Source organism: Coregonus lavaretus, assembly GCF_964263955.1.
Source record: "Coregonus lavaretus genome assembly, chromosome: 33".
Taxonomy (NCBI): Eukaryota; Metazoa; Chordata; class Actinopteri; order Salmoniformes; family Salmonidae; genus Coregonus; species Coregonus lavaretus.
The window spans coordinates 19690005-19718003 of NC_140020.1; the positions used below are offsets into that span (position 1 = coordinate 19690005).

The following is a 27999-nucleotide window of genomic DNA, read 5'->3' on the forward strand; positions in this document are numbered from 1 at the left end:
GGACCAAAGGAGGCAGAATTTCAGTTTCTTATCCATTATCGCTATGGGAATTATACCATTCTTTCAGAACCAATCTCTCATCACATACTATCTGAAGCTAGTCCACCCTCGACACACAGACTATAAAAAACTGCCGGTTGAAGGAACACCAGCAGTAGATTGTTATTATTGCTTTATAGCCAGTAGTGTTTCTAGAATATGTGTCCTGCTGATGCAGGAATGATGTACCACCCTGTGCGATGAGAAGTAACCAAACATTTGCTCAGAACTGGAAAATGTCAGTGCTCTGTATGTCTGTGGCGGTAAGTACAAGGCACCTTTGTCTATAATTTTATTCTTATTATAGGCGTACTCCCCGGCAGGTTCTCGATTTAAAGAGACCGCGCCTATTTTTGCGGTTGTCCGGATTTAAACCTGCCGGTATGTGCAATTAGTCAAGTGAATATATTGTTAACTTTGATAATTCTATAATTCATGCATTGTACGCCTAATCTTGTATAATAGGCTACTACATCTATATATATATATTAAATAATACAATATATATATATTGTCAGAACAGAATGGAAGGATGGAGAACAATAGCACATATATGACTCTATTGTTTGCCCATTGAGAATGACACTAACGTTAATATTAATCATATTGCAGGCTACATGTAAATGGGAATCATTGCTTGTTATTAGCTAACATGAATTCATTGTACACTAATTTGCTGTAAAATATTAATGATATATAATATAATCTTAAGAAGCCCTGTATTCAAACAGCTTTTATGGGACTCTACCCCTATGTGGTCATATATGTACTGAAAACATCCCATACTAACACGTCAGGTTCCCATACAAAGACTTCAGGCTTTGTTTTCTCCATGCTGGAGGAAAACATAGGGAAAACATCGACTACATTTGAATTGCTGTAGTGGATGTTGACCTACCCTGCCTCCATCTAATTTAACACTTCTATTTAAGGAATGTTCTCATTTATACATAGATCCATGTATCTTTGTCTTATTGACACTTCAGAATGGACTCTTCAGAACATACAGCGCAGGGCTATATTTATATGAGTGCTATACCAACTGATCAGCCAGAGAGAACACACCATATAGAAATCTGCATGTTTCATTACCAATTTATAGAAGTTTTACATTTTTATTTATTTAATTGTATTATTTGGCCAAATCCTGATAGTAGGGTGGTATCTAAACTACTTTACAGATACAGTAGTCCATCATTCAATACAATCAATGATTAACATTTAAGCAGTAAATGGGTCGTCCTTATCTCCTAGCATCACCATGGAACAGATATTATAACAACATTATATTTTCCATTCAAATATTTAAATGTATGTCAGTCAGTTCTGTGTTTGGGCCCCTCTGTGTATCTTCTCTGAGGTGAAGTCCACTGGTTGTTTGTGTTTGTGCTGTTGGCAGTACATTGTGACATTAGCAAGAATATTCTTCACTGGCCCATGAAGGAGGAGGCTCCACTGGCTTTTGTCAGTGATAAATGAGGCATGACTGCATCCAAACAAATTCTATTTTCCTCTCCGCTTAGTTGCATGATGATGTTGCAACAGGTGCTGGTTTGGTTGTGTGTTATCTGGTACTGTAATGGCTTATGGAAAGCTTAATGTTGTTCAAGACACACACAGAGTTACTTTTGCACTGTTGTGGCAAACAGCCATATCTTCCATGTACAACAGCACAGTTAGGCTGTGAGCTGGATGTTGTGGATGATACCAGAGGCTCTGACAACAACAATGGAATGCAGCATGTTGCGGCACATGTATGTACTGTATGTGCGGTTATTTTAAAATAATGTCAAAAAATGTAAAAAAGAAAAATACACCTGCCAAATGGCAGTGTGTCTGTCCATTTCCCGTATCAGATTTCTGATGGATGCTTTCACTTGCCCTTTGTGTGTTGCTCAGAGATGTGTTTGCCTATGCGGTCGGCCTAACTTTGAGGTGTTACCTAACACATGGACAGGCACATGCACGCACGCACACACACACACACTCACACTCATAGGGGTTGTCATCATGTGCACTCGACCCCTAGACCTTAGGCACATAACTGACAGTATACTAAGTGAACTGTGTGTGCCGTCTTGTCACACGTCTCATGCAGAAAAGGTGGAGATGGATCACCCCATCCTCTCACAGTAAGGATGAGAAAGTGTTGAAACCGAAAGATTGTTCTGGTTCAACATGTCACTGAACCATGCTGATTGAAAACCATTGCCCAAATGCCTAAGCGTTTCCTTTGTGTTACCGTTAGGTGCATGATGTGCAAAGAGGCCCTGTACAAAGGGGTTGTGTGTGTCTTGGGGCGGGCGTGTTGTTGTTGGAGGTTGAATTACAGAGTGTTCAGGCAGGCAGTGCAGATTTAGCTGAGTCTGGCTGTCTCTCCAGGAACCAGCCCTGCAGCCAGCAGCAGCAGCAGCACTGCAGTGACACGGCATAAACGGGCTGGCCCATCCTTTCCTCTCCTCTCCTCTCTTCCCTCTGTCCTCCAGCCAGGGAGGGAGCATCCTGATATCACTATCACTAACCTCCTGGGGCTCAGCTCTAAACATATGAGTCATAGAACTAGTGCTGCTATGGTTTTAGTATTTCCCTTCACTATTAATAATGTCCATGTCCATGTATCAAATGTATTAGATTTAGATGATTCTACTGAATATATATCTACAAACCAGATTATACTACATTATTTATAAAATCAAATCAAATCAAATTTATTGGTCACATACACATGGTTATCAGATGTTATTGCGAGTTTAGCGAAATGCTTTGTATCCTGCATGGCAGGTATGAAATGCTGAAGAGGGTTGAGGTAGATTCAGAGTAATAGAGGTAGTTATCAGTGATTCATGCCCACTCACAGGCTGTGTGGGGTGGTGTTGATGGGCAGTCTCTCTCCGACAGCAGCAGTCTCCTGACAGGGTGCCAGCAGTGCGTTCTTTCACACAGGAGATGCAGTGACACGAGCCTGCTCTCTTATCTGAGCTAGAAGGGAGGGACATTCACTCGCTCTCCTCGCACTCTCTCTCTCTCTCTCTCTCGCACACACGTACACACACATTCATTCACACCACAAACCGTCAATATCTGTGCTGTTCAGGCCACTAATGTCCCTGCAGTGTGTCACATGTTGAATATTACCAGTTGCACACTTGCTTTTTATTCGGTAAATATGTGACGTGGCTGGAGCTGGAACATTTTGTTCCTCATGACGTGTCATCAACAGGCAGAGTGTGTTGACAAAAAATTATGTGGTTTGAGTAAGGATGTTGCCCTTAATTACTCCTTATCTTCAAATGTGCTTTCCGTCTCAAGGGTCAATTTGCACATGATGATTTTACATAACCGAACGAAACTCATAGGATTCTACAAGAAATGTAGTCCTGGGACCAGTGTTACTGTTTAGGAATGAGTCCTGGGAAGTGGACTGACCCCTTAGGGCCCCTGGTCTGTAGAGGGGAATTTGTCCAGTCATCAGCAGAATTTGATGACTGTCTCCTCCAGTGCCTGACTTCAAATCCGCATGGCATCGTTTAAAAAATGCAATTACAACCAGAGTTTGTAGAGGTGGTTGCATTCTCCTGCTCAGACGTTGCATGCATCAACCAATGGTTGCATGCCACATCATCGACTGTGCTGTCGGGCAGCAGATTGCTATAACATATGGGGTGTGTTGCTCTGCCCAGGCATTGCTGACGCATGCCTGATCTTACAATGCCTGGATAGGTATTTTACGTATCAGCTAGCTGCTAACCACATCAAATGTTATAGCAATCTGGTGCTCAACGGCACAGTCGATGGCGTGGAACGCAACCATTGGTCGATTCATGCAATGTCTGAGCAAGGGAACGTAACCTTGATGTGGTTAGCTGATACATAAATTACCTATCCAGGTGTTGTAAGATCTGGCATGCGTCAGCAACGCCTGGGCAGATGAATGCTCCCATGGTTATGCGCAACTGCGCAACAGATTGTTGTTTCTGAAGGGAGGCCCACTCTCTCAGACTTTGAAAACGCCTGAATTAGGACATTCTCGTTTCTCTGTGAGGTCTACTGCAGTGTGTAAACCATTAAAAGCACTCTGGATTTGCCTCCCAACTTTTAATAGGGCTTTGCATGTACAGAAAGTGATGATGCAGCCACCTTGCTCTCCCTGCATATCGGCAGTTATTGCCTCCAACATCATATTTCTGTGACAAATTGGCACCCTTGCCAAAGAATTTAGAAAAAAAGAGCCACATCCCAGCCAGCTCCACATTTAAGAGAGGAAATAAAACATGCAGGCTGCCATTAGAAGGAATTTCATGAAGGATCTGCATTAGGGCTAGACTGGATGTACTGTAAATGCAGTGAAAGGAGTGGAGGAGGGTTGTTGTGGATGCTGATGACATTTCACTGCTATGGAACACATTCAAGCCATAATTACTTCAGAATGGATGCCCGTCAGCGAAAGTCAAACAGAAGGTCATCACACATCAACAGAACATTGGCTACTCTGTTTTTTCACCAGATTTCATCTTGATGAAATTCCTCAATGTGCTGTTTAGAACATCAGCCAAGTTGTGGTACCTGTAATTTGAATGGATTTTCAAGTGCTTACTATTTTCATGTCCCTTGGATGGATATCCTTAACATAAATATTTTACATTTCTGAAAAAAACGAAATACAACCATGTTGAGCTCGCCTTGTTAAAAAATAGACTGATATATATTTAGTCTCTTTATAAAGTTATTTCAATTAGTTTATTGGATCTATTACAGGTTGTAACAACAACAACAAAAGATTGACGACAACAGAAAAACGTAACATTATATTAGTACTAATGGAATTATATAGATTGTAGACATAATATACTTATCCATAGTCCCAGTCGGTATTAGATAGAACCTAGGTTACCCCATTGGCTCACAGTAAAAACGTGAACATTTTCTTGTTGTCTGTTTGTTTTAGTCAATTACAAAACTACATTAAGGAAAGTACAACATGTTTAAAGATTACTTTTCAACATTGCCTGCTCCCGAGCATTCTCACTGCATAGAAAAACATAATATTGTAGGGCTTCCCTCATGCCCCTTTTCATGGCGGTGCTAGCAGCCACGTGAGTGAGTGTTAGCTAGCTACCAACCGGAACAATAAGCTAGCCAAGACCAACAACACAAACGAACTGACTATACAGCTACAAGTAGTGAGTGGAGTTACAAATGGACTATACTAAACAAGTTAAATGTCTTACCTGTGATTAAATGTTTTCCACACACATAGCTACATGTAGCCTACTTCGACACCGGGTCCCTACATTTCCCACTCTCCCACGCCAAATAGCCTGAAGTCACAGGGCTCTTCTTGCGGTCTCTATTTCCCTACATGGGAGCATTACGAACCGTAGGTCGGGATTTTTGACCTGGTTACATGTACATTGAACAAAACAGCAGCTTTTCGGCACGTTTTGTTATTTCTGTATAATGGGGGTCAATGGGAAAGAATGTTTGTTTTCCCCAATTTGTGGGTGTAGTCGAGGGGAATTCCTTATTATTATGTGAATATCACCTCAGAGTATTCCATAGTGATGTCATTGTTAGAGCATGACCCATGACCTAGCTTCTGTCAAATAACAGTAAGCGGGAAAGCCAGTAGGTTACTTAGCATTAGGGTTGAGAATGTGCTCTGTAATGTTGAATCACTGCAAATGTTTCTGACTCACTGTCCTTTAACTATAGCCAGTTTGGGGGTTTATAGGGGTGACTTTGCCTTAGCTGTGGTTGTTTTCACTCATCCATTTATTTGGTAAATAAGCTGAAGCCTGGGTCTCTAACTGCAACTCTATGTGTTGTCATCTTTTCTGCAGTACATTGTCCAAGCTCAACACTGTCTCTGTTGTCATTTCTTTCTGTTCTCAGCTACTGTACAGTGTGGTTGGTGAGGCCTCCATCCAGACTCTGACACCCATTCCTGCCACTGAGATAGTGGCCCTGTCTGCCCGCCACTACTACCACACAGACCCCAGCACGGGCAGTCAACTGGTCTGTGACAAGTGCCCTGCGGGAACCTTCGTGTCCAGGCACTGCACCCAGACCAACGTGAGGGAGTGCAGCCGCTGCGGCGAGGGCACATTTACGCGTGGAGAGAACGGGGTTCAGCAATGCCACCACTGCAGGAGGCCCTGCCGCGCCCCCCTCGTTGAGAAGGTTCCCTGCACGGCTACCTTGGACCGGGTCTGCACCTGCCCCCCGGACACCTTCGCCAAGGGGGACACCTGCACTCCCCACTCCCTGTGCCCTGTGGGCTCAGGGGTGAAGAAAAGGGGCAGCAAGGTGGAGGATGTAAGCTGTAAGGTGTGTGCGCGAGGTAGCTTCTCGGACGTGGTCTCCAGTGTATTGAGGTGCAGGACACAGACAGACTGCCAGGCCCAGGGTCTGCCCCTACTGGCAGCGGGCACCAGAGAGGCAGACAACATCTGTGGACCTGCTTCTCCCACCTCCCCCACCCTCCTGGGACCTGCACAGTCTGCCTTCGTCCAGGAGACCTCCTCTTCCTCCTCCTCAGCTGGCCCAGTACACAAAGGTAAGGCAGTGCCCTAGGACAGTGGACCCAACTCCCTCAACTACTTTACATCTGTTGCTACCCAACCCAGGCTATTTTGCTACGTGTTTCAGTTGAGGATCACCCTAGACATCACCTCAAGGGGGTTGTAATCCTCATGTAGAAACTCTAGGGGAAGCCCAGACTGTAAAACAGGTTTGTGTTCCTAAACAACATGTCCCCACATGGCTGTTATTCTCCCGATTTAGTCTGTCACATCAAACATTGGCCTGGCCATCAGATACTGTACAGTGATAAAGTGGCATGTTTGATCTTGTCACAGACAACACTGCTTTGGTGGAAAACATGTTTTTGTTTCCATTCAATCCCAGACTAATAATAATATAACATAATATGCCATTTAGCAGACGCTTTTATCCAAAGCGACTTACAGTCATGCGTGCATACATTTTTTTTTTGTGTGTGTATTTTTTTGACTACTCGCTAGCTTGTTCTCACTCTTGTCCAAAAAGGTAATGTCTGTACATTTGTTTTGTATTTGCTTATAGAGGGGAATGTGGAATAAACTGGGTAAACGGTTGCCCTTTTACTTAGATACATCTCACGCTTACGAAAACAAGGGGAAGCCATTATGACTATACATTCAACAGAGAGAGAGCTTCCTTTGTAGTGGTTGTTGTTTTTTCTTCCCAACAGCCAAGCGTTATGTAGCCTAACAGGTCATATTGACAACGATCACAAAGGATGCTCATCTGAAACACATAAAAGCATTCAAGTGAAACGTTCCTCTTTTTTCTACAAATATTAGGCTTTCTATGTGCGAAAAATTTGAAACAGTTTTCTCTTTAGGAAATATTTCCTCATTTTCTGGGGGTCATAGAAGATACTACTCATTCCCAAAATGCTACAAGTAGTTACTCACTGAAAATGTTACTATGGCAACATAGTTCTCAGAGACTAACTAACTATTTAGTTGTTGTCTCTGATGGATTACAAGTTGAAGGACATTTGAGACTGTAAAAATAAACATATGGCATCTGGAACTTAAGGAAGCAGCTACAGTATTTCCAGACACAGGACTGTACAAGTCTCTCTTTAATTTTTTCTTCTGCTGGTGCTTTTGTCCACAGTTTAGTCAGTAGTATTTCACAATGTCAACCTATTGTAACATATCATTAATGCCACTGCTGTTTGTCTTGTGTGTAGATAAATAGCCTCTCTCTTGGTTAAATTGCCCCCTCGTTCAGTGAGAATGGCTGAAGGGTGTTCCACTTCCACACATACTGCAGAGATCCCCATGCCTCAGTCTCATTCTCAGCTGAGTCTGTATCAATGAGAAGGGAGGGGGAGGAGGCTGTTGCACAAAAGCTGCCAAGACCGGACAGTGTGACCCCATGCAGTGAGGAACTGAAATCAGTGTAGTTGAGATGGAGATGCCGGTAACAGAGCTTGCTTCTGGATTACCTGTGCACTGTTAAAAGGATCCAAGGGATTACCAATGATCCAGGTGCCAATCCCAAAAGCATCCCCCTATAGGATGCATTTATGAAATGCTAATCTGTTTGGTACTGTAGTGGTAGACAGGGATATTCCAGCTCAGGGTAACATAGTTTTTACAGTATATTGATTCTGGTTCAGTGGAGGTAAACATAACTCCCCTATTTATTGGCTGTTTTTGTTTTTACACTAGCCTATAGAGGCAGTGTAGCTTCGACATTTGTGCCTGCATCTTTTGTTATGGAGCAATAGTAATCTATCAGGGTCAATTTCAGTTAAATCTAGTTCAATCTCAATTGACTAACAGTGACATGAATGTGTTCAGGCATATTTTGTTGACCTCTTTTCAACTCGAATTCAATGTCCCATTCATCTCCTGCTGAGACTGGAGCTGTAATGGAATTCACTCCATCTTTAGTAGAGTACTGTATGAATGCGGTAGCTGTAGAAGGAGCAAACTAGTGCTCTTCTTGTGTCAGATTAGAATGGAGAGGACAGCTGGGGTCTGGCCAGGGCGGGGCCCTTCCCGCAGATTGCCTGTGGGATTAAAGTTTTACAATTTGGACTAAATTTGATTATCTTTCTCCGCATCACCCTCCCCCTCTCTCTCCCCCTCTCTCTCTCTCTCTCTCTCTCTCTCTCTCTCTCTCTCTCTCTCTCTCTCTCTCTCTCTCTCTCTCTCTCTCTCTCTCTCTCTCTTCCCTCGTTCTCGCTTTCCCTTTCTATTTGTGGTTGTGTGTCTCTGAAGGGTTAGACACCTTCAGCCTGACAGCAGGTGTTGAGGTCTTAGAGCTCTTACTGAGTGCCACGGGGACTCTACCCAGCTCCAGCAACGGCCAGGACTCCACCCCAGCAGGCTCCTCCGAGGCCAGCCCCGAAGATGATGGAGAGGTCCTGAACCTGGCCGCTACACCTGGAGCCCAGGACCCCACACAGACTCCACCACAGCGCAAGCACTCTGTGCCCAGTGAGCACCACCGCACCCACCCGGCAGCCAACAAGCGGGCCATGGACGCCGTGGAGGACGGAGCGGAGGAAGGGGTGGGTCAGGGTGTGCAAAGATCAGGGTACAGGCCCACGCGGAGGGGCTCCCCAAGGCCCAGCACTCATACGCATTTTGACATCAACGAGCACCTGCCCTGGATGATCGTTCTGCTGCTGCTGCTGGTGCTGGTGGTGATCGTGGTGTGCAGCGTGAAGAGGAGCTCCAGAGTGCTGAAGAAGGGGCCAGTCCAGGACCCCAGCAGCATCATTGAGAAGGCCATCCAGAAGAAGACCTGCCCCCCGACACAGACCAAGGAGAAGTGGATCTACTACTCCAACGGACAGGGTGAGTGGACGCTTTATTTTACCTCTCAAGGTTTATAGAAAGAAATGCAACTTTGTTAATTAGTCTTTTTTTATATATAGCTGCATACTTTATATAGACAGGTAACAGAAAACATACAAACAAATACATTTTTGGTACAAAGAGATATTGGCGAGACTCTCAGCCGAGAAGACCGACAATTTGTTAACTGTTATTGCACCAGTGGGGAAATCTAAATCCAATCCATTCTGCCCCAGAACATGACACATAGCAGAACAGTATGGCTGTTACACAAGCAAGGGCATGGTCTGCAACAGACTGTAACTGCCACCTCCCCACACGCATCTCCCTTTCTCTTTCTCTACCTCTCTCCCTTCCTCTGTTGTCTCACTTTCTTTCTCTACTTCTCTCTTTAGCCCCTTCCCTCATGCCATACTCACTCTATCTTTACATCCCTCACCACTCAGTCCTCCTCCTTCTCTTCTTCTTTTCATTCTCTCTCTCTGTCTGTATCTCTCTCTCTCTCTCTGTATCTCTCTCGGTCTGTATCTCTCTCTCTCTCTGTATCTCTCTCTGTCTGTATCTCTCTCTCTGTCTGTATCTCTCTCTGTCTGTATCTCTCTCTCTCTCTGTCTGTATCTCTCTCTCTCTGTCTGTATCTCTCTCTGTCTGTATCTCTCTCTCTCTCTGTCTGTATCTCTCTCTCTCTCTGTCTGTATCTCTCTCTCTCTCTGTCTGTATCTCTCTCTCTCTCTCTGTCTGTATGTCTCTCTCTCTCTCTGTCTGTATCTCTCTCTCTGTCTGTATCGCTCTCTCGCTCTCTGTCTGTATCTCGCTCTCTCTCTGTCTGTATCTCTCTCTCTGTATCTCTGTCTGTATCTCTCTCTCTATCTCTCTCTCTGTATCTCTGTCTGTATCTCTCTCTCTATCTCTCTGTCTGTATCTCTGTCTGTATCTCTCGCTCTCTCTGTGTCTCTGTCTGTAATCTCTCTCTCTCTCTCTCTCTCTGTCTCTCTGTGTCTCTCTCTCTCTATCGCTCTCTGTCTGTATCTCTCTCTCTCTCGCTCTCTGTGTCTGTCTGTATCGCTCTCTCTCTGTGTCTGTCTGTATCTCTCCCTCTCGGTGTCTGTATATCTCTCCCTCTCGGTGTCTGTATATCTCTCCCTCTCGGTGTCTGTATATCTCTCCCTCTGGGTGTCTGTATCTCTCTCTCTCTCTCTCTCTCTCTCTCTCTCTCTCTCTCTCTCTCTGTCTGTATATCTCTCCCTCTCGGTGTCTGTATATCTCGCCCTCTGGGTCTCTCTCTCTCTCTCTCTCTCTCTCTCTCTCTCTCTCTCTCTCTCTCTCTCTCTCTCTCTCTCTCTCTCTCTCTCTCTCTCTCTCTCTCTCTCTCTCTCTCTCTCTCTCTCTCTCTCTCTCTCTCTCTCTCTCTCTCTCTCTCTCTCTCTCTCTCTCTCTCTCTCTCTCTCTCTCTCTCTCTCTGATTTGTCTGTAGCCATGGGGGCCAGGGAGGCCGCATGGGGCTGCTAGGTTACAGTAGTGAAACCCCAGTACCGCAGCAGGCAGGCAGGAGGAAGAACGCCGCCAGCCGCAGCCTGATGTCAGCCTCAGATATCCATCCGCTAGTAAGCGAGAGAGAGGGAGAGCTCCAACCCAGTGCAGTTCAGTTCAAACCAGATTATTCCAGTTCTCTGTGGTTGGAGAGAAGCTCAACTTTATCATTGCACAGACACATGCCCCCCGGGAAAGGATGGAGGGAGGGCTGGGGAACGCTGGGTGGGCCGCTGCTTTCAAAGTTATGTGTCACTGAGGGTGTCGGTGGTCAGGGCTCCCACCGTGTGAAATTAAGATCTTAGCACATTCTACCGGTCTGCTCACACCACGTGAGAATGTTCTAGGAATGTATAGTAGGGATGTAGACATTACGAAGATAGAAAGGGACAACTGAAACATAATCAATAGCCTAATCTTCACATTCAGTCTGACTACATACAGTTGTGTATTCAACTTCCCTTTTTTGTTACTCATGAAAATACCCTTTTGAAATTATTTGAGAGAGCAATCTGACTGTTCTTTTTTCTTTAACAATTGATTCCTCAAGGAAAGTCCTCAATGAAAAACTGCTTTTGCATTCACAACTGCTTTTGCATTCACAACTGCTTTTGCAGTCACAAAAATGCTTCACATACTTTTCTTTACTGTTGTTTCAAAATGGTGGAGTAGTAATATTTTTATATAGATGTCCAGATCAGATACACAAATAATCTTCATTTTTACTGCGTTGTTTATCTACATTCAGTTCCAAAAAAGAGAATTTAATTGTATTTGAAACTTCAAACAACAAGTGAATTTACGGCATGTTCTTTAAAAACGATTACAGAATGTTTATCAAGTAGAAGCCGAGTTTTACATTCAGACCGTGTATGTGTGTGTGTGATTACACAGCTATTTACTCTCTCAAAGCAAAACAGTTTCTTAATTCGTCCAAGGTGTGTGATTGGCTACCCTGAAGGCTTTAATGTCTATTTATTAGAGTAGTTAAAAAGGCACACTAAACAGTGGAATGGGAAACATACTGTATATAAAGAAGATCATACAAATAGCTCATTATTTCATACAAGTCCAGAAAGTGGCGTGAAGGGCAAGCAGGGTGTACGTAGTGCAGATGAAAAGAATCCCCCCTGCTGTTTACGAACGCAAAACAGGCAGGGAAGTACCCAGGAGGCCGTGCTGCTCAGCTCCAGGGTGGGCCACATGGACAGGCAGCAGGGATAGGACCTGGGTGGTGGTGAGTCGGTTGGGCCTGCTGTGTGGGCTCTATTGCTTTCACGTGCCTCGGAAATCAGGGCAATTTGATAGGGACATCTTACAGATTTCCCTATCACTGTGTACTCTGTGATCTGACAAAGTCATTTCCTTCCTGGATTTGGACAGGATTTTGTATTATTACTTTTTTTTTATGCAGACTGATTTGATTATGATACCTTACGTTAATTCTGTTCTTTGACAAACATTACATTTTCTACAAAATGATCAACACTGAGCAAGAAATCACAGCACTAGGCAGTCAAGAGATTGAAACAATAAAAGTGGCTAAGCAGCAAGCTGGTCTTATGTGACCAGTTTGTCTCTTCCATGACAATGACAAGCTTACTTTGTCACCAGCGACAATCCCCAGAGAGGCTCAGAGCAAACGGGACTGGAGGGGGAAAAACTGCATGGCTGCCATTGTGGGCTGTTTGTGGCCTCGTTGTCATTCAGCCCACTCAGCTCAGACCTGCTGTGGCTGGTTTGCTGTCTCAATTGAGTTTTCTAATGGAAATATTACAGCACCACCACTTCCCATAATAGTCTGTGGTACTGGATAACCGTCAGGTCCTCTACTTGAAATGGATGGAGACTATGTGACAATATGTTTGGATTGTGCAGTAGTGGTACGTGGGTAAAATCACTGGGGAAGCCAAGCCATATTACAACCTACACTGTATGTGTTGTCATAATTGCGTTGTTTGCTGTTAATTCATATGCCTTGCGACCATGATATATAGGCCTAAAGGCAGAGACAATAAGAAGACAGTGGCAGAATAAATTCAATCACACCTTTGTTTTATCACAAAACTGGATAGCAACATCTGTCCGGTGAAGTCCACAACGCATATTGCATGTAACAGACAGTTACATGACCTACAGCATGGTTAAGCAAGTTAATGTTTCCGACATTTTCGGACTACTAAACAACTACTGATTTAGAACCACAGAGAGTTACCGCAACTCGCAAAGAAAACAGGAGCTGCCTCCACTATTCCAACATAATTTTAACTTCAACATTTCAACATCATCAAATCTCCTCTGCTTAGTCTAGTACAGTGACAACTAAAAGATACCAAAAACAATTTAGTCCAATCAACATAAGCTAAATATTATGTGGCTGTCCATGGTTCTGATCTCTGTTTGCATGTGTGTGTGCATGCGCGTGCTTTCGTGCAAGTAGAAAATATGTTGACTCCCCCTACTTGTAGAGAAACGCCAATGCCATCCTCTTCTCTTTCATGTTGACGAAACGGCCTATCACACTGTCATACAGTACACGCTTAAATTTTTTGTTGTCCTAGGCTGGCTAAAACGCTTGTTCGCTAGCCTAACTTCCATTCATGGGCAAAATTAGCTAGTTAACATTAGCCTTCTACATCTAGTTACTGTACATATTGAACTTCCATTCTCTCAGACCAGGGTTACAACAATGTGGTTGGATCAGAACCGCCGTTATAAGCATTGGCCAGTACGGAGAATTAAGTAAATCCCTAACTCCATCAAATGGCTAATTTAGGAAAGGGTCCATTTTAGCTAGCTAGCCACAACGAGATGCAACAATTGAAGTTGTTTCTGTTAATGACATATGCTCTCAAAGCAATTTGATAGGTGAGACGCCAAATCCAAGCTGGCTTCCCTTGACACAATTTTTTTCTTCCCCAGGACCATTCACAGTTGAGCTCAACACTGATTGGCAAATTTGTTATACTTATTTGTCAAGGGAGGCCAAATGCTCGCTGGCTTCCCTTGCATTCAATGCTACGGACGGCAACAATTTCATACTCATTTGGACCAGGCAGTATCAGATAGATGGCCTACACGTAAAGAGACATAGGGGCGCTGTTTCGCTCGCTCTGATACTTTCTCCTGTGAGATACATTCAGCCTCTTGTGAATTGAAGGAATATTATGAAACACAGAGAGACGAAAGATAAAGTATTTTATGTTATAATTATTATTATTTGGGGGTACATTCTTTGGGGAAGCCTGGTTTTCCTTAGAAACCATGAATACACACCACTGGTATTGGGTGACTCGCTGAGTAACCCGTTGAATAAAGGCGTCAGCATGCTTCAGTTCAGCTGGCGCCTAGCCGAACCAAATGAGTGTGGTCGCATACTCCCTTAAAAGACCTTCGCTTGAAAAATTAGAAAAAAGCTGCAATAGTACTGTCTTTCCACTTTGAGACGCCGTAGCCAGTATACACTTCCTCAAAATAGTCCGAATTAGATAACTCAAGAAATCTGTCATTAATTTTGACGTTTTTGCCGAAGAGATCTTAGTCGCACAATTTTACATCTAACTAAGATGTTTGGTGCAGTATTTCTCAATGAATAAATGTGCATGAAAACGATTCGTCTCTCGTTGAACGACAACAAAGACTTTATTGAAGAATGCCTACTGTTGACCAATCACCGACCAAGGGGCGTAGACTTCGGCTACCGATTTCGGCTTGTGTGACGAAGCAGCCGAAAAAACCCTTACCGAAGTCCAAAACAAGTAAAAACGTCACAAAATGTAATCATAATATATCCACAAACTCATCCATTTCGGCTGGGAAGCATTACCTTACACATCTGACATGCAGTAGCTAACTTTCTCTGCCCTGCAGGCAACGTTAGATTTTTGCTTAATATCTATGTACCATCATCACTGTGAACTCAAATTATGTTTTACATCTAACTAACAGATTACATTTGGAGTCTTTATTACTTTTGAGCGTTCCCAATCAACCCTGCCCCTTTATTTACTAATTAGCAGCCATTTTAGGTCAGGCATTCTGTAGTCTGTTTATATCCAATCTGCCACCACTGCGTTCATATGCCTTGGGTTTTAGGAAGCTGACATAGCACTGCTGTACGCATCCACTAGCATACTGAAGCATCAGGATTAGATTTATGTAGGTCATCTATTATATCTCACTAAAACAGAGAGGGAATTTCTCCCTAACCTAGCTCTGGTACATTCTTAAAATCATTTCCCCTAAAGCAGATGACAGTATGCAGGCTTGGTAGGAACTGAAAGTGACTGTCACGCGAGGCTTCTAGGTATAGGGTCTGTCGGTCTCATCGTTCAACACAAAGTTATTTTGTGGCATGACTCAGACCCTCCGGGCAGGACAACTGTAGTGTAGCCTTGGCCTCGTCCAGATCACAAGCCAACCACCGCTGGCTTACAGCGAGTCAATCTCCCAGCTACAAATGCTACAAACCAACCTCGTATTATGCACTTTGCATGTTTGGGCTTTGATATTAATCAGAGATCACTGTGATCCTTATCAAAATTGAAACACTTTATAGTTATTTCTGCATAATATGGCCTTTTGTATGTAGAGTGAAGTTTAGGCCAATTCAATTTCACCTCCCTCAATTCAATAATGAATTTGAATAAATGTAATATTCAGTTAATACATTGGAAATCCCCCTGTGTTTTAATTAATCTTTTGTTTTTGATTTCAGTTGCTTCAAGTCGAATTATGATGCACAGACTTATCTTTCAATTGAATATGGTTATGCCTGCAGGGATGGCACAGACATGGGTTTTTTCTGCACCTGTTTTGAAGCGATCATGTTCTGTTTTGACTAAATGAAGTTATAACACCTAGTCATGTTATATGTCTGCCTGGCTGTCTGAATATAAATTAGTTAGGCTATTCACGTCTGATAAATTTCCTGTTGTGACAATTTTTCCCCCAGACATATTTATATTATTGTACAGTGCCTTCGGAAAGTATTCAGACCCCTTTACTTTTTCCACATTTAGTTAGGTTACAGCCTTATTCTAAAATGAATAAAATTGTTTTTTACACAATACCCCATAATGACAAAGCAAAAACAGGGTTTTCTACGTTTTTGCTAATTTATAATTTCAAAAAACAACTGAAATATTACATTTACATAAGTATTCAGACCCTTTACTCAGTACTTTGTTGAAGCACGTTTGGCAGGTACTTTTTCCACATTTAGTTAGGTTACAGCCTTATTCTAAAATTGAATAAATTGTATTTTTCCCCCCTCATCCAAACCACAATACCCCATTATGACAAAGCAAAAACAGGTTTTTAGAGATGTTTGAAAATTTATATATATATTTTTAAAAAAACATTTACATAGTATTCAGACCCTTTACTCAGTACTTTGTTGCAGCACCTTTGGCAGCGATTACAGTCTCGAGTCTTCTTGGGTATGACGCTACAAGCTTGGCACACCTGTATTTGGGGAGTTTCTCCCATTCTTCTCTGCAGATCCTCTCAAGCTCTGTCAGGTTGGATGGGGAGCATTGCTGCACAGCTATCCAGAGATGTTCGATCGGGTTCAAGTCCGGGTTCTGGCTGGGCCACTGAAGGACATTCAGAGACTTGTCCCGAAGCCACTACTGCGTTGTCTTGGTTGTGTGCTTAGGGTCGTTGTCCTGTTGGAAGGTGAACCTTCACCCCAGTCTGAGGTCCTTTGGCATACAGGCCAAAGAGTTCAATCTTGGTTTCATCAGACCAGAGAATCGTGTTTCTCATGGTCTGAGAGTCTTTAGGTGCCTTTTGGCAAACTCCAAGCGGGCTGTCGTACCTTTTACTGAGGAGTGGCTTCCGTCTGGCCACTCAACATAAAGGCCTGATTGGTGGAGTGCTGCAGAGATTGTCCTTCTGGAAGGTTTTCCCATCTCCACAGAGGAACTCTGGAGCTCTGTCAGAGTGACCATCGTGTTCTTGGTCACCTCCCTGACCAAGGCCCTTCTCCCCTGATTGCTCAGTTTGGCCGGGCGGCCAGTTCTAGGAAGAGTTTTGGTGGTTCCAAACTTCTTCAATTTAAGAATGATGGAGGCCACTGTGTTCTTGGGGACCTTAAATGCTGCTAAAAAAAATTGTACCCTTCCCCAGATCTGTGCCTCGACACAATCCTGTCTCTGAGCTCTACGGACAATTCCTTTGACCTCATGGCTTGGTTTTTGCTCTGACATGCACTGTCAACTGTGGGACCTTATATAGACAGGTGTGTGCCTTTCCAAATCATGTCCAATCAATTGAATTTACCACAGGTGGACTCCAATCAAGTTGTAGAACCATCTCAAGGATGATCAATGGAAATAGGATGCATCTGAACTCAATTTCGAGTATCATAGAAAAGGGTCTGAATACTTTTGTAAATAAGGTATTTCTGATTTTTTAAATACATTTGCAAAAAATTTATAAAAACCTGTTTTTGCTTTGTCATTATGGCGTATTGTGTGTAGATTGCTGAGGATTCATAAATAAATAAAAATATTTTAGAATATGGCTGTAATGTAACAAAATGTGGAAAAAGTCAAGGGGTCTGAATACTTTCCAAAGGCACTGTATATGCAAGTCAACATGTTCTGCTGCGTCCCTCAGAAGTGTGACTGGAGACAGCCAGGCTGGGTGTGGTGTATGATATCCTTCAGATAAGATCCTACAGCTTCAGCAAGGCTGTGGTGAGGAGGATAACCCCATGTTCTCTTTTTCCGCTCGCATAGTTTTGCACTAAACAAGTTGAGGCCTCTTAGCACTATTTTTACATGAAAACAAGCGAGTCAGCATTTTCTCAAACCTGTCACATAGCCTACATAACAAAATCATCAGTAAAAATGCATTGGATGTCATCTAGCTGCCATGAACAGCAGAGAGAGGCCTTTGTTTCAGCACCTGGAACCAAAAAGGTTTCTTCATTTCAAAGCACAAAAGGCCGGACAGGAGGACAGGCCGGCAGTTCCTCAAGGGTCATTGAACCCAGCAGTAGGTTGTCTTCACATCCTGAAAATAACACTTCCTCCTTCTGGTTGAGACCAATTCAGCTTTATGAGCTGCTAGTGTCTTGGGACGGAGTCACGCTTAGTCTGTCTGGACAAGGTGCGCAAAGGGGACAGTTCTGGGGGGTGTGGAGGTGGAGGGTAGTGGTGAACTTCAGATGCATCTGCTGAGGCAACGCTCGGTGAGATATCACTTTCAGAGTGGATTCCTGGATTCCACTAGCTCATGATGCTGCATTCCTAATGAGCGCAAACCAGCTAAAACTGTTCTGTTCTGTTTACGTTCTAACTGAGACCTTAGGCTTATGGTAACTGAGAGGTCATAACCCCTTATGTAACACACTCGCATGTGAACACACGTGCAAGCAAGCACATATATGTGCACACACATACACACTCACTCTCAACATTTCTACAACACAAATGTTAGATTACATTTTTTTATAGCATTTTATAAGAAAGGAACAAGGGCCTAGTGTGGTTGAAGATTATTTTGTTGTTGAATCTTATTAACAGTGTAAGTCTTTTAGTTGGCTGTTGCGTTGAACTGTTCTGACCTTACAATTAAGGAGAAATCAAGTAATCTAATTGCATGCTCTTTTAATGTGACTTCTAAGTAGTTAATGGGCTTAATTACTGGAAATTAAAAAAGGGTACAAAAGTCAAAAGGGGTAAATTATCATATGATGTCTCATGATCAACAAAGGATCCATGTGAATTAGTGAGTGACTTATTAGTCAAGAGTGACTTCCATTGTCAATCCATGGCTCCAGTCCATTCCACACATGGCATAACAATAACCTGTCCTCTCCTCTCTTTACCCAGGTGTGGACATCCTGAAGTTGGTGGCAGCTCAGATTGGCAGCCAGTGGATCGACATTTACCAGTCCCTGGCCAATGCCACAGAGCGTGAGGTGGCAGCCTTTTCCAATGGCTACCAGTCGGACCATGACCGGGCATACGCTGCCCTGCAACACTGGACCATCCGCGACGGGGACGCTAACCTGGCCAAGCTCATCAACGCCCTGCACCGCCACCGCCGCATCGACGTGGTGGAGAAGATACGGGGCATCATGGAAGAAAATCCTCAGGTATGCCCTACTACAGTACCTTGAATCTCTGGCATAAAGAATCTGTTATGTTTACCAGTGTACTCTCCCATCTTGAATCACAGGTGGGCTCTTTGGAGTAAATGGCACTCCTCTTTTATGAGTCTTCAGGTTCTCATATTATCTCATTAAATCTCCAGTGTACAAAGTCACTCACCAAGTCACTTCACGTGCACACAAACATAGAAATCACATATGGGATGACAACGTTAGTTTAAACAAGTCACAAGCGTGGTGGCCAACCCTCCTGCCTTAAGTGCCCTTGTGACTGTCCTGGCTTGGCCTCATAGCAATATAGAGGTCAATGGAGAAAGAGTGCTCAGAGGGGACAGTGGATCATTCATCGCCCTCCACTTTTCTCCTCCCTTCTTCCCTTTCTCCCAGATACATTTCACATTATCCCCATGTACAGTGTCCTTGTCTGCTCAAGGTTAGATTCTTACAGTTAAGGGCTTGTCATAGTCCTCTTAGAAAAGATATTAAGACCAGTAGATAGCCTTTTGTAATTTTGCTTGTCATCACGACTTAATAATGATGGTAATACATGGTGTGGTTTATCTCAATCCATGGTAGATGAGATAGCAGGTCATACATAATTTGGTGAGGGAGGGAATAGGGAAGCAGAAACACAGTATGAGTAGGGAACATAATGTGCTGGAGGCTCCTCCCTCCCTCCCTCTCCCATGTTCCCTCAGTAAACTCTTGGCTGTTTCTACAGGTTTTCTCCTCATTCCATTGAATTAGCACTGGGTCATGTGGTGTAAGTGACTTAAGAGTAAACAACCAGGAAATACATCCATCATGTGCCTCATTGGTACCAGACATCAATATTTCAGACAGAGTGTACTGTAGGTCTACACGTATGGTATTCCTCCTTAGAGAGGTATAAAGTACAACCGCGTGGTTCCATTGACATAAGACTTCCCCATCCGTGTGAGTCATAAATAAGGTCTGTGTGTGGTGATTCCACCAGAGTGGGCTGGCTGTCTTATGTGTGGGAGGGATGGAGCCAAGGAAGGAGGGAGAGAGGGAGGAAAGGGAGGGAGGGAGGGGATGCTGTTTCCTGCTCCACCCCAGTCTTGTTTATTCATTAAGACACAGTTTGGATCTATGCTCCATGACTGGGTTATTTTTACACAAACCGCAGGTGGTGAGCCCCAAACATTGCTAATCTCACTGCCTCTCCAGTTGATACTCTCTCATTCCAATAGTGTGATTTCATCATAGCTTTAAGGCAAGGAGACTGAAGCGGAAAGGACAGAGGCTGATCCAGGTTGTGTGTGTGTCAGCATTTACGTGTAATACTGTATGTGTCAGCGTGTGTGTTGGTGTGCGTGTGGAGCAGGATGTCCTCGTGTTTAATTTTGCAGATGACCCACTCCTCCAAGTCATGGTCCCAGGGGGAGGTGAGCCATAGCTGCAGTGTGAGTCTCTCCTCCAGCCCTCTGTCTCAGCTGGTTAAGGCCTGACTGATGTCACTGCACTGTTAGTGTTAAATTAGGCTTAGCCATAGACGACTCACGCTGAAGGGCCTTGGCACAATGTAGCAGTATACGCCAGGACACAGAGATCATTTTACTAATAATGTCACTGTAAAAACAGTTTTGCCCCAGCATATGTTCAAAATACCAAATAATGTGTTTTTACTTTCCACTGTCTGTTTCATTGCCGCTGATAAAGTCTAGGGCACGTGTTATGATGCTTCAGTCAGCAAGGAACCTGCCTTACAGTACATATACTTGTTGTGATTTTGAAAGGTGTGTATGTGTGTATGTGTGTGTGTGTGTGTGTGTGTGTGTGTGTGTGTGTGTGTGTGTGTGTGTGTGTGTGTGTGTGTGTGTGTGTGTGTGTGTGTGTGTGTGTGTGTGTGTGTGTGTGTGTGTGTGTTTGGATGAGTGCATGTGTGCTAAGGTGCGGAGAGTCAGTGCAGGTGATCAGTCCAATTCAAGTGTTCAGCATACGTAAAAAATGTATACACACATGACTGTAAGTCGCTTTGGATAAAAGCGTCTGCTAAATGGCATATTATTATAATATTATTATTCAGCAGTCTGATGGCTTGTAGACAGAAACTGTCTCTGAGCCTGTTGGTATCAGACCTCATGCTCCAATACATCAATACAGGTCTAAGATTGAATCATACTACACTGGCTCTGACGCTCGTCGGATGTGGCAGGGCTTGAAAACTATTACAGACTACAAAGGGAAGCACAGCCGCGAGCTGCCCAGTGACACAAGCCTACCAGACGAGCTAAACCACTTCTATGCTCGCTTCGAGGCAAGCAACACTGAAGCATGCATGAGAGCACCAGCTGTTCCGGACGACTATGTGATCACGCTCTCCGTAGCCGATGTGAGTAAGACTTTTAAGCAGGTCAACATTCACAAGGCCGAAGGGCCAGACGGATTACCAGGACGTGTACTCCGAGCATGTGCTGACCAACTGGCAAGTGTCTTCACTGACATTTTCAACATGTCCCTGACTGAGTCTGTAATACCAACATGTTTCAAGCAGACCACCATAGTCCCCGTGCCCAAGAACTCTAAGATAACCTGCCTAAATGACTACCGACCCGTAGCACTGACGTCTGTAGCCATGAAGTGCTTTGAAAGACTGGTCATGGCTCACATCAACAGCATAATCCCAGAAACCCTAGACCCACTCCAATTTGCATACCGCCCCAACAGATCCACAGATGATGCAATCTCTATCGCACTCCACACTGCCCTTTCCCACCTGGACAAGAGGAACACCTACGTGAGAATGCTATTCATTGACTACAGCTCAGCATTCAACACCATAGTGCCCTCTAAGCTCATCACTAAGCTAAGGATCCTGGGACTAAACACCTCCCTCTGCAACTGGATCCTGGACTTCCTGACGGGCCGCCCCCAGGTGGTAAGGGTAGGTAACAACACATCTGCCACACTGATCCTCAACACGGGGGCCCCTCAGGGGTGCGTGCTCAGTCCCCTCCTGTACTCTCTGTTCACCCATGACTGCATGGCCAGGCACGACTCCAACACCATCATTAAGTTTGCCGACGACACAACAGTGGTAGGCCTGATCACCGACAACGATGAGACAGCCTATAGGGAGGAGGTCAGAGATCTGGCCGTGTGGTGCCAGGACAACAACCTCTCCCTCAACGTGACCAAGACAAAGGAGATGATTGTGGACTACAGGAAAAAAAAGAGGACTGAGCACGCCCCCATTCTTATCGACGGGGCTGTAGTGGAACAGGTTGAGAGCTTCAAGTTCCTTGGTGTCCACATCACCAACGAACTATCATGGTCCAAACACACCAAGACAGTCGTGAAGAGGGCACGACAAAGCCTATTCCCCCTCAGGAGACTAAAAAGATTTGGCATGGGTCCTCAGATCCTCAAAAAATTCTACAGCTGCACCATCGAGAGCATCCTGACTGGTTGCATCACCGCCTGGTATGGCAACTGCTTGGCCTCTGACCGCAAGGCACTACAGAGGGTAGTGCGTACGGCCCAGTACATCACTGGGGCAAAGCTCCCTGCCATCCAGGACCTCTATACCAGGCGGTGTCAGAGGAAGGCCCTCAAAATTGTCAAAGACTCCAGCCACCCTAGTCATAGACTGTTCTCTCTGCTACCGCACGGCAAGCGGTACCGGAGTGCCAAGTCTAGGTCCAAAAGACTTCTCAACAGCTTCTACCCCCAAGCCATAAGACTCCTGAACAGCTAATCATGGCTACCCGGACTATTTGCACTGCCCCCCACCCCATCCTTTTTACGCTGCTGCTACTCTGTTAAGTAAGTATTTATGCATAGTCACTTTAACTCTACCCACATGTACATATTACCTCAACTACCTCAACTAGCCGGTGCCCCCGCACATTGACTCTGCAACGGTACCCCCCTGTATATATAGCCTCCCTACTGTCACTTTATTTTACTGTATATATAGCCTCCCTACTGTCACTTTATTTTACTTCTGCTCTTTTTTTCTCAACACTTTTTTTGTTGTTGTTTTATTCTTACTTTTTTGTTTAAAATAAATGCACTGTTGGTTAAGGGCTGTAAGTAAGCATTTCACTGTAATGTCTGCACCTGTTGTATTCGACGCATGTGACCAATAAAATTTGATTTGATTTGATTTGATTTGATCTGCCCGACGGTAAAGGAGAGAACAGCTTGTGGCTGGGGTGTGTGGGGTCCTTGATGATGCTGCGGCTTCCTCAGACACCGTTTTGAGTAGATGTCCTGGATGGGTGGGAGCACGGTCACAGTGATGTACTGGGTCGTCTTCATCACCTGCTGGAGGGCCTTGCAGTCCTGTACCAGGCTCTCAGTGGAGCAGCAGTAGTATTTGGAGAGGACCCGGGGTAGCATGCTGAATTTCTTCATCCACCTTAGGAAGTAGAGGCGCTGTTGCGCCCTCTTGACAAGAGTGGTGGTGTTGTTGGTCCATGTCAAGTCCTCAGTGATGCTGAGGAACTTAAAACTACTGACTCTCTCTACTGCAGTCCCGTTGATGTGGATCGGGGCATGTTCCCTCCTCTGCTTCCTGAAGTCAACAATCAACTCCTTTGTTTTGCTGACATTGAGGGAGAGGTGGTTTTACTGGCACCACAATGCCAGTTCACTTTCCTCCTCCCTTATAGACTGACTCGTAGTTGTTGGTTATCAAGCCTACAACCGTGGTGTCGTCAGCAAACATGATGATGGAGTTGGTGTCGCGCAAAGCCACACAGTCGTGGGTGAACAGGGAGTACAGCAGAGGACTGAGGACACACCCCTGAGGAGCCTCTTTGTTAAGAGTCTGTGGTCTAGCCGTCAGGAAGTCCAGGATCCAGTTGCAGAGGGTGATGTCCAGACCCAGGGCCCTGAGCTTGGTGTTGAGCTTGGAAGGAACAATAGTGTTGAATGCTGAACTGTAGTCAATGAACAGCATTCTCACATAGAGGTTCATCTTGTCCAGAAGTGTTAGGGCTGTGTGAATAGCGATGGAAATGGCTTAGTGCTTCATTGGTTGTTGGGTTTATCCCCGCTTGGGACAAAGCCTCGTCCCAAAGGTCCCTACTACTTTGAACACCAGAAAGACAGTGTGGTTTCTCTCAATAGCATCTATCTGACTAATTGGTTTCATGACAGCCAGTAAATTTGTTACGTGAGGAGGGGGAGGAGGAGGAGGAGGAGTAGGAGGAAGCCCATTGATCACTTCTGGGGGAGATGTTTAGTATCAGCTGTAACATCAGTGGTTGCAGTGTCCCATGGCTACTGTCTATGAGGGAGAGGCAGAGATAAGATCTGCCTATTAAACAACACACCCAGTGTCCAAAATAACCATAGTGAGGCTAGGATGTCTCAGTATTAGCACTTATGTCTTGAAACGGCAACATATGAGGATTCACTTCAACGGTAAAGACTCTCTTTACCCACAATGTCTTATGACATTGCAGTTATTTCAGAGCCTACTGTATTTTTCTGCTGAACAGGGTTTATGAATAGACATGCAACACATCTCTCCTAAGCTCCACAATTAGTAATTACTCACTTTAATTATTCACAGCTACTCTGCAGGGAATTATTATTAAGCAGATTCACTAAAGTATCACAGTGTTATTTTTGATCTAATTAAAAGGTGGATGTTCTCTGTGTCTCTGATGCTTCAGCAGTTCCTCCCTACACAGGGCCTGACCCCCTGGCGTGTCTATTGTGTGTTTGAGTGTGTGTATGTGTGTGTGTGCGTGTGCACGTGTATGTGTGTGTGATGCATGTCACTGTCCTTACCCTGGGATTTGATCAGGGCTGAGTGGTCCTGTGTGTGTTGACAGGCTATGTCAGTGACTCGGCCAGATCACGCTCTCTCCTCTAATGACTCAGTCACTGACTACTGAGTGACAACTCAGAGAAGCTTCTGGAACTGTGACACCATTTTCCCTGTTTTCTCCTAACTCTCCATGATGAGTGGATCTGAGTTCAAGTCGTTTCTTTGTAGCCTCTAGGGGTTTCTCTTGAGGGTTAGTTGGTAGGTTCATTTGGCTACATCTGTTCTCTGTGGGAGGTGGGAGGGAGCAGTGCTCTTATCACAGTAGATGTGTGTCATCCCCCGCCAAACTGACCTAGTGCACAGAATAACTTGTTATTGAATAGGGGAGATAGCAGGGGCTGCATATGGGTCATATACACATACACAGATGTACAGTAAGTGAGAACTGTCTGATGCCACATCGAGCTGTTTTATATCAGATTTTATGTCAGCATCAGAAGTTTTCCATTGCGTTCCTATGAAGCCATATTGAACCGTGTGTTATTGGCTTTTCAGCACTCTGAAGGTTTTCCATTGCATTTCCATCGCCTGTATGAAATGCCCTCTACCATGTCCTTTGTGCCTCACATCACACAGCAGAGCCTTTTTTTCTACAGTACCGAAGACAAAATGTTATTCTAACATGAGCTCATCGGGTCCGGTCACTACCAGTTCACACCATTACCATACCAAATAAGACTGTTATTTATGTCTTCCCTGGGCCCCAAGGCAGACACAGTGGTGTACTATGCCTGTTAGTGTGTGACTGGGCACATGTGGTCTCTGTGCAGTACATTCTGTGCATGTCCACAGAATCCCTTTCATGGCTGGCCGGTTATGTACGCTCCCTGAGGCAAGGAGGAGAGACGCGCGGGTGGGAGTGTGGGTGGTCTGGGGCTGGGAGATTGGCCCCGCTGTGTCACCCGACCCGGGCTGCATGGGGCTGGGGCTTGGCACACAGGAGCTCCCTGTCCTGTTCCTGTGCTCTGTCCTGACACCAGCGTGACTCAGAACACTGCTTTCTCAGCCATTGTTTCGCGACACTGACTCTTACCCTCTCTCTCTCTCTCTCTCTCTCTCTCTCTCTCTCTCTCTCTCTCTGTCTCTCTGTCTCTCTGTCTCTCTCTCTCTCCCACCCCCCCCCCTCTCTCTATATATCTCTCTCCCCCCTTTCTCTCTCTCTGCAGTTTGATCTGAACCAGCTGATGACCGCTGTGAATGTAACCCCGAGCCACAGTCCTGTCCACAAGACTTTGGAGTCTCCTAGGGTGCTGGTGGAACAGTCTCCTGTGCACCGGACCAAGGGTTTCTTCCCTGACGAATCAGAGCCCCTTCTCCGCTGTGACTCCACCTCCAGCAAAGACTCCGCCCTCAGCAGGACCGGCTCGTTCATTACCAAAGGTGAGCACATATGACACAGTCCTGTTTCAGTAATTATGCTAGACAACGTCTCCTACAGATGTGATGTACTTATATTTACTGCCCCCTTCTGGTTACAAATTGCACCTGATTTTATATTCCATTATAGGAAGTCATCAACTATGAAGACTTTGAGAAATGAAGGGAAAGGGGGATACCTAGTCAGTTGCCAACTGAATGTATTCAACCGAAATATGTCTTTCACAGTTAACCAAACTCTTCTGAATCAGATACATCTTAGTCATCATAAGGATGACTGGGCTTTTATTCCCAAAAGCACAAAAAGACAGATCATTTAGTCATTCATGATTTCCTATTCTATGGACAACAATAAGTTGTAGCTAACATCAACAGTATGTTGCAGTCTATCCTCCTCCTCATTCTGACGTTGTTTTCTTTCCCCTCCTCTCTTCACTTGTGATTTCCAGAGAAGAAAGACACGGTGCTACGTCAGGTCCGGCTGGATCGGTGCGACCTGCAGCCCGTCTTCGACGACATGCTGCATATCCTAAACCCTGATGAGCTGCACGTCATCGAGGAGATCCCCATCGCCGAGGACAAACTGGACCGCCTCTTTGAGATTGCCGGGGTCAAGAGCCAGGAGGCCAGCCAGACCCTGCTGGACTCGGTCTACAGCCACCTGCCTGACCTCCTATAGGCCCGCTGCTGTGGTGCTACAGACCTCTACTTTGGTCAGGGGACACCCCACTTCCTTCTGCTGCCAACCCCTCCTCCCCGGGTGTGGCTACCTGGGTGTGGCTTCCTCTCTTGACCCCCCCACACCCCCAAGTAGTGAGAGGCTACTTGATTCTGGCTACAGTTACCTACTCGCCTTCGAGTCCAATGGGTTCGCCTCCATTCCTAGTAGCCTGACTGAGTCCCCCACTCCTACAATGATCAGGGAGCCTCCCTCCCCTCTCTTGAAGTCTCCTTCCATCACTCCCGCCATGTTGAGGGAAGGGGACCAGGTTGTCCCCCTCTCTCACCACACAGCCTCCCTTGGCAAGCCAGCCTGCCTGGAGGAAGGGCAGGACAGAGGGGCCAGGCTCTGTACCCCAGCCTGGAGTTCTGGACAGACAGACGCCTCGATACCACCACCATCACCACTATGCTCATTAAACCACTGCTATTGCCCTTGTGTCAATGTGACGTTAAAACATTGTTCTCTTGACATTTTGGAGCTTCTTGTGGGTGTATCAGCCAGTGCTATAAACCAATATTCACTCATTCATGCAAGCAAACTTCAACAACACACGCTCATGCACAATGTCTAACAATGTCAAACATACTAAGACGCAGACTCATGATGCACAATGTCTAACACTAATAGTATGTTATATGATTGATGCACTAATTATTGTTCTTTGAGTAACAGAACCATTTAATCGGTATGCATTCTGCCACATGTGCTTCAATGTCTCTTTGAAATGCTGTTTACTAACATTTCACAATGTATTATCATTTGTAGCTTTTTAGCTTTTTGATTTCTTGGCAACTATGTTTGTCATGATTATACGGGCATTCTGATGTTTCCCAGCTTTGTGTAATGAGACCATCTTACTGGATGTAAGATATGCATAGTTACTCCATATTCTACTTGAATCTGACTGTCACCTTCTGGATTGGGTACTTGATAAAAAAAGATAATGTAGAACTATAGTTCCTTCTGAATTCCACATCTTAAAAAAGCACCACCAAAAAACATGTTGCTGTAAAAGGGTCAGTATTCAACTCAC

The 27999-nt window shown here is 44.8% G+C and overlaps 1 protein-coding gene across 1 annotated transcript; it reads left to right on the plus strand.

Annotated features, from left to right (window-relative positions):
• On the plus strand, nucleotides 1-27996 carry tnfrsf21 (tumor necrosis factor receptor superfamily, member 21). The gene is made up of 6 exons (XM_084151009.1): nucleotides 1-302; nucleotides 5932-6595; nucleotides 8820-9401; nucleotides 18776-19041; nucleotides 26032-26245; nucleotides 26692-27996. The coding sequence occupies exons 1-6, from the start codon at nucleotides 240-242 to the stop codon at nucleotides 26919-26921; spliced, it is 2019 nt and encodes a 672-aa protein (XP_084007135.1). The 5' UTR covers nucleotides 1-239; the 3' UTR covers nucleotides 26922-27996.
• Nucleotides 27997-27999: the final 3 nt, after the last annotated feature.